At 37.3% G+C, this 7,338-nt stretch overlaps 1 protein-coding gene across 1 annotated transcript; it reads right to left on the bottom strand.

Moving 5' to 3' along the window:
- Positions 1-1,582: 1,582 nt before the first annotated feature.
- LOC132625850 (alpha,alpha-trehalose-phosphate synthase [UDP-forming] 6) lies at positions 1,583-7,114 on the bottom strand. Its single transcript, XM_060340442.1, has 4 exons — positions 6,948-7,114; positions 4,037-6,199; positions 3,138-3,411; positions 1,583-2,038 (listed from the first exon to the last, which is right to left on the bottom strand). The coding sequence occupies exons 2-4, from the start codon at positions 6,043-6,045 to the stop codon at positions 1,748-1,750; spliced, it is 2,574 nt and encodes an 857-aa protein (XP_060196425.1). The 5' UTR covers positions 6,046-6,199; positions 6,948-7,114; the 3' UTR covers positions 1,583-1,747.
- Positions 7,115-7,338: the final 224 nt, after the last annotated feature.

Raw genomic sequence — 7,338 nt, 5'->3', positions numbered from 1 at the left:
CAGTGAGCAGGTTCGGCGGGAATGAGGTGGGAAAAATCATGTTTTACAGCACAAATTTCTCACTGAATGTCAGTGAGAAAAATGTCTGATTCTAGCAGTGAATGGTAAAAGTGATAGTATATACAAAAGACAGGTTGAATGTTTGGAGTATGGGAGTGGATCCATTATGTACTTTCTGTGATATGTTAAAGGAATAAAGCATGCAACATTTATGTTGGGTGCCCAGTATCTGCTTGGGCCACTTAGAAGACTGAGACATCTGAGTTAATTTGGACAACAGTTGCTCAGCCCAAACACAGATTTGTCTTATGGGTGGTTAGCCAAAGTAGGCTACTTACCAAAGACAGATTACTCAGGTTGAACATTCAAGTGTAGGATGAACACACTACTAAATATGTTCCCACTGATTTTGGCTGAAATATGTTCAGTGGTTATTTTATATTGAATGCGGTGGGCAAAACCTTAATAGTGGTATTTTCACACGAAAAAAATAGAAGTTTCCCAGCATATCAATGAGACCCAGTTTGGCTCTTTCCCACTATGTGTTTCCTGTGAGCTGGTTCAGTGGAATTGAGGTGGAAAATTATATTTTATAACATAAACTTTCTACTGGATGTCGGTGGGAAAATCTCTTGTTTCTAGTATTGACACTACTGCTTGTGTATATTCAGGCTGTAGAAACTGCTCAGCACCTATTTGTGGACTGCTTTTGGACTCTCGATGCAAGTGGGCTGGTGCCCAACTACAACTTGGAGGTGTACAACAAACTTTGGCTAGAATCAAAAGGAAGCATTGGCCTCAATTTAAGAAGGTGGTTGCAGCTATCTGGGGTGCAGTAATTTATCATACATGGAGAGCTAGAAACTGGAGGATTTTCAAGAGAATAAATGTACATAGTGAGGTTATTCTTATACAGATAAAGCTCAATTGTAGAGAGGATTGGTATACTTAAAATGTCTAGGAAAGCTCATAGGTATAAAGGATTTTTTGCATTAGTTAAGGACCACCTCTCATTGCACCCTTCTTAGTAGTTCAAGAATTGTTCTGCAGGGCGCTAATGAAGTTCAAAGTGAGGAAAAATTCCGGAAAAAAATAAATAATTCTCGGTCCTTTTCTTTGGTAAAATTTGAAATTGAAAAAATGAATTATATTACTGTGATTTCAATTTTTAAACAGCAGATAAACTGAGACCCTTAATTGAGGAGCAAGATTATGGAGCTTGAAAAAGGTGGAGCAGATGTAGAAACTAAATAAATAAATGGATTAATTGTAGTGTACAATACAGATGCAGAGACTAATAATTAAATAGTTTGTCATATTTAGCAGACATTAAAACCATAATGCTGCAAAAGCAAAGAGAACAGTAAGTAAAAACTTACCAGCTACTGCTTAAAAAAGCAATTTCGTATACTGGTATTGATATAATGTCTAAAATAGGAATTTGACTTTGGTTAGGATGGAAGACCATAAAACAACAAAAGAGACAACATCATAGCAACTTAAAACACTTATGTATAATTTACTAGAAAGAGATCAAATACCGAAAGGGGGTAAAACAGAAAAAATAGAACATTAAGTCAAGTACTTCGAATGCAGCTTCACTATAGTTCATTAGTAATTTACAACTGATCGAAACACAACAAAACAAAGAGACATTCAAGAACTAGTAATGCAGCTTCCCTATAGTTCCATTATAATTTACAAATCATCAAGAAACAAGAAAACTTAGAAAAACCGCATTTGGCCTTTACATCTGAGGTAACATTTGTTCAGCAACAGAGGCCAATCCCTGCATGAGTCTGACTATCTCGGTCGTGTCATCGAGATAGTATTTTGCTTTGCTTGGCTTCCGCCCGACAGTGCAAGCAAAGACTTCAGCTGATGGAGCCATGGACGGGCCAGACACCGAGCTCATAATCACCTCGAACATGTCTTCATCCGATCGGTCATCTCCTATGCAAAGGACAAAATCTGGTGACATTCCTTTCTCTTGCATTGTGGTAAGGAGCCGCTTGGCAACAAGCCCTTTGGATACACCCTGCAGGAAGGAGCATGTTTTTGAGGACATACATTCACATTACCAGAAATTTAGCACATCTCAAGGACTAAAAAAATGTTTAGAGGGCAGATTTGAGTTTGCAATTGTGAGGTTTAGGACTGTGCCACAATATAGAGTTGCTATACAAAATCCTGCAGTTCGCCCCTTTCCCAGCATATAAATCATACTCAATTCATTTCAATTTATGCGTCTTAATTTGACTGGGCACAAAGTTTAAATAAAGGAAATTTTTGAATCTTGTGGTCTTAACCCTTAAACCATAGATATATGTATAAATTACTTCATCAAAAAAAAAAAAAAACTACAGATGTGTATTGTACCAAAATACCCGTGAATCTTGTGGTCTGAGACATGTCATTAAACATGTCATGTATGATGTTGAAATTGAAGAGTTACTTAAATATAGAAAGTGACAATTTTATTAAACAGACTAAAAAGGAAAGATAGCGTAAGACACAATTTGAAACAGAGGGAATACCAAACAAGAAACAAAAGAGAAAGCACAAACAAAGATAAAAGAATGTTTCACATATGAGGTCCCACAGTTATACATCTCAAGTCCTCCTCTCTCTTTTTCTTTTTCGCAAAAGGTTTTTCCTGAAGAATACAGAAAATAACGCGGATTCAAACTAATTACTTTTTCCCCTAAAGAGAATTTGTATCTACAGTGAACCTAATATACGCAAAGTCGATACTAGGGTCTGGCTTCTGTCAACAAAATTACAACTCAACAATATAGATTTCATTTTAAATGAGTCACATACCTACAAGTAGAGATGATGGCGTTATTATGGAACGGTTGCTCTATCACCAACTTTTATGATTTAGAATCTTACATTAATTTTACTATTGATCAGACGCAACCAGTTTCATACACTGAGAATCGAGAATTAAAATTGACAACTAGTCTTTCACGTCATAAATGCACTGCCACGTCTCTAACAAACAAACCGACATATATGCAATAGCAACTATCTTCCAAAACAACAAATATTAATTTGCAGTCCTCAAGCAAGCGGCAGAAGCGTTTTCACTCCTGCAAATGCCCTCCATTTCTACAGAAAGCTAAAACACATACCTGGGGCTTAACTTCCACTATATTCTGTCCACTCTTGACAGTGACAGGTTCATTAGCCAGCACACTTTCTAGGTGATCAAGAAGTTCTTTAGCCTGACACGATCCGAAATCAGGATCCGCATCCTCGTAAGACCAGACCATCGATGTTTCCTTGTCTTCAATAACCGATCCATCAGTAGTCTCGGTGTAAAGTTGCATAACAGGCTCGGCGATTTCTTTCCAACAACATTCTACTTCTGGTATGCATGTTTCCCATCCTTCATCTTGATTCATCCTGTAAATTCAAAGAACCATTTGAATTTTGAATCTGATCGTTAATTGTGAATTCATCTCTTCAAGGGAACCATTTGAAATTTGAACCTGAGCGTTAATTGCGAATTCGTCTCTTCAAGGGAGATTGAAAAAAATGGTCCTTATGTTTGAGGGTAGGTTCAAAATAGTCCCTCAAGTATGCATTTAACAGTTTTGGTCCCTCAAATAGTTAACATTTAATGTTCTTTAGATTTGATGAAAATAGTTTTTGTGTGTGGGTGGGTGGGTGGGGGGGGGGGGGGGGGGGGAGGTGTGAAGATTTAACCATAAACACCAAGAAAGTCCCAGCAAAACCTAAAATATGCAACATAAGAAACTGCACTAGAAACGAAAATGATAACAAAAAGAGTAGCAGTAATTACTCCTCAAAAAGCTGCACCCGATTCTAGAAATAAGTCTAAAATAGTAGAAACTACATAAATTGTACCTCTAATTATGAGTTCCCGCTAATTTTCTTTTTTCTCATAGTTCCCGTCAAATTTAACTTTTGAGCAACTTAAGGGACTAAAACTGTGAATGCATGCTTAAGGAACCATTTTTGTCATTTTCTCTATCAAAAGGAAACAAGTTAGAACATCAAGCAATACCTCAAGAAATAGCCATGCTCGGCTGCAATACCAAGTTTCTCACAAGTTGGAAACCAGTCAGCTAACGTCTTTCGGCTTCTAGCACTGACGATGAACACCATATTGCTCTTGTCTCTGCACAAAGTTTTGATGATTTCAATGGTTTTAGCACTTGGCTTCTTATCGATTGCATTTTGAGGCATCAAAGTTCCGTCATAGTCCAGAAGGATCGCCCTGGTTGTTGTCCTTTTATATGCCGAAACTATATGCTCCATCGAAAGCTTCCTAAAATTCGGATCGAGCGCAACAACCCTGAAACTTAAACCAAATCCAATACCCCAGCATCTTCGTCTTACGTGATCCTTGCATGTTCTCCCCAAATCTTGCAAGAAGCTACGAGCCCAATATCCAACATCATGGGTACTAACGTACCTGTAATGTTTTTCGTGCCTAAGTTGCTTCTCTGGCTCAGGCATTACTAAAGCAGAGTCCATTGCATCGGCAACTACGTCGATGTTCCACGGATTTACTCGGATTGCTCCGCTCAACGAGGGAGAACACCCGATAAACTCGGACACGACTAACATGCTCTTCTTCTGTGTAGATGAGTCGAGCTTCAGAACCTTATCCAGCTTCTCATTTCCTTGTCGACTAATTATATACTCGTACGGTATAAGGTTCATCCCGTCCCTGACAGCTGTCACCAGGCAACATTCCGCAACAACATAATAAGCAATCCTTTCGTAAAACTTTAGTGGCTTATCAATCAAGATAACTGGTTGATACCCGGGTCTTCCGTAAACTTCGTTAATTCGCTTCACTGTTGAATTCGTTTCTTCCCGAACTTCTTCGACATCTTTTCCTTTGCCTCTAGCGGGATTCGCTATCTGCACTAAAACAACTTTCCCTTGCTTCTCCGGGTGCTGCAATAGAAGTTGCTCCATTGCCAATAACTTCAAACTAATTCCTTTAAATATGTCCATGTCGTCAACTCCGAGCAACAACGTCCTTCCCTGATGATTAAACTGTTCCACGAGCTCGGCGACTTTCACTTCCGTCTCGGGGAGACTCAAGACTTGCTGAAGCTGCCCCATGTGAATACCGACCGGCAGAATTTTAATACTTACAGTCCTGCCATAGTACTCGAGGCCTATGTAACCCCTTTTCGACTCATAAGAAATACCTAACATCCGACTACAGCACGAGAGGAAGTGCCTCGCGTAGTCAAAAGTGTGGAACCCAATCAAATCCGAATTCAATAAAGCTCGTAAGATCTCTTCGCGAATAGGCAAAGTTTTATATATCTCCGAAGACGGAAACGGGCTATGCAGGAAAAATCCTAGCTTCACTCTATTAAATCTCTTCCTCAAGAAAGTAGGTAATACCATGAGATGATAATCATGAACCCACACAAAGTCGTCTTCTGGATTAATCACTTCCATGATTCTATCGGCAAAAATTTTGTTTACAGAAACATAAGCCTGCCATAGTAATCGATTGAATCGACCACCAAGATCGGGCGAAAGTGGCAACATATAGTGGAACAAAGGCCAAAGTTGTTGTTTACAAAATCCATGATAGTACTTGGTAAACAAATCAGGTGGAACAAAAGTGGGAACACACTTAAATGTCTCAAGGAGTATTTGTGACACTTCATCTTGCTCATTCGGGTGGATTTCTTCCTTAAGACAACCAACATATATAACCTCAATTTCATCATCACCTAAACCATCTTTCAACTGGAGGAGAAGCGAATTCTCGTCCCAGCTGAATAACCATCCTTTACTACCATCAGTTTTTCTTTGTACTCTAATTGGCAGCTGATTAGCTACAACAATTATCCTATCTTTCTGAGCTGAGGACGATGATGGATCGGAGCAACCGCTCTCCGATCCATCATCATCCAGATCAGACATTATCCCGGCAACGGTCATAATACGTGGAATCCTCCGGCTCATTCGTGTGAAAGACGGCGAAGGAGCCTCGCCTGAAGCTAGTTCTAAAAGATTGGAATAGGATCTTGACACCATTTTTTCTTAACTAACAACACCAAGCCCACAAAACCAAAACACACTCTCGATATAGTAAGCTCCTAACATAGAAAGAAATAAACACAACCCCACTTCAGAAAACTTCCCCCAAATCAACTAGCTATAAGTTACAACTTCAGCTTTTTGCTCTTTCCTGCAACCCAAAAACAGATTTTTTTAGCTTGTGTGAACAAAGAAAAACCCCAAATGACTCAAAAGGGTACAAGAAAATAGCATCAAGTGACAAGTGAATCACCCTTTTAGATTTTGTGAACCAAAAGGTGTACAAGAAAATAACATCAAGATTTCATTTTGACAAGTGAATCACAGCTATGGTTGAAAACAAAATTAGATTGAGTGAAACCAAGCAAAAATCCCAAAAAACTCAACAGGTGTAAAGAAAATAACATCAAGATTTCATTTTGACAAGTGAATACAATTATTCTAGATTGGGTGAACCAAGAATAAACCCAAAAAACTAAAGAGGGTATAAGAAAATAACATCAAGATTTCAATTTGACAAGTGAATATAATTTTTCTAGATTGTTTGAACCAAGAAAAAAACTCAAAATGGAATAACATCAAGATTTCATTTTGACAAGTAAATACAAGTTTTTAAAATTATGTGAACCAAAAAAAACCCAAAAAACTCAAAATGGTACAAGAAAATTACATCAAGATTTCATTTTTACAAGTAAATCACAGTTATGGGGTGGACACAATACATGATGTATATATCAGCTCAAATAGATAAACTTTATGGTAAAGAATAAGAATATATTCAAAATAACAAAAACAGCTAAGACATAAAAATATTTTCTTGGAATAATTTAGACAGTAAGCACATAACATAACACATCAACAATTACAAACAAAAAATAGTAATCTGAGGAATTATTTACCAGTCATTGAACACTTTGAATTACTAAAAATGGAAACCTAAAGTGAAAAGAAAAATAAAAATTAAGGAAAGTGTGAAGACTGAAGAGAAAAATAGACAGCTAAGCTATACTGCAACAATGGTGTTTTTCTTTGTTTTTGTTATCTTTATTGTGGTGGGAGCTGTCTCAAAAGCTTATTATATACACTGCACACTGTTATAGATGTGGACTATGTAATATAATATTAAATATCTGTTATTGTGGCTCTTTATGTGATTATAATAATTAAGTTGTAAACAAAGGTTTTTAAATTGGATTAGTTAATGTTTAGATAATGTAGAATGTTATTGTAACATTGTAAATAATTTTGTGATACAGTCAAACTTCTTTATAACAGCTTTAATTATTGCAT

The sequence above is a fragment of the Lycium barbarum genome, chromosome 2, assembly GCF_019175385.1.
Source record: "Lycium barbarum isolate Lr01 chromosome 2, ASM1917538v2, whole genome shotgun sequence".
In the NCBI taxonomy this organism is placed as follows: domain Eukaryota; kingdom Viridiplantae; phylum Streptophyta; class Magnoliopsida; order Solanales; family Solanaceae; genus Lycium; species Lycium barbarum.
This window is presented reverse-complemented; position numbering and strand designations above follow the sequence as displayed.

Bases quoted from the DNA above. Each gene is read 5' to 3' on its own strand.
- LOC132625850 (XM_060340442.1), bottom strand. From the start codon at position 6,045: ATGGTGTCAAGATCCTATTCCAATCTTTTAGAACTAGCTTCAGGCGAG. The intron at 3,412-4,036 runs GTATTGCTTGAT...TTGAATTTACAG, and splicing joins GAGCATGGCTATTTCTTGAG to GATGAATCAAGATGAAGGAT. The intron at 2,039-3,137 runs GTATGTGTTTTA...TCCTTCCTGCAG, and splicing joins TAGTGGAAGTTAAGCCCCAG to GGTGTATCCAAAGGGCTTGT.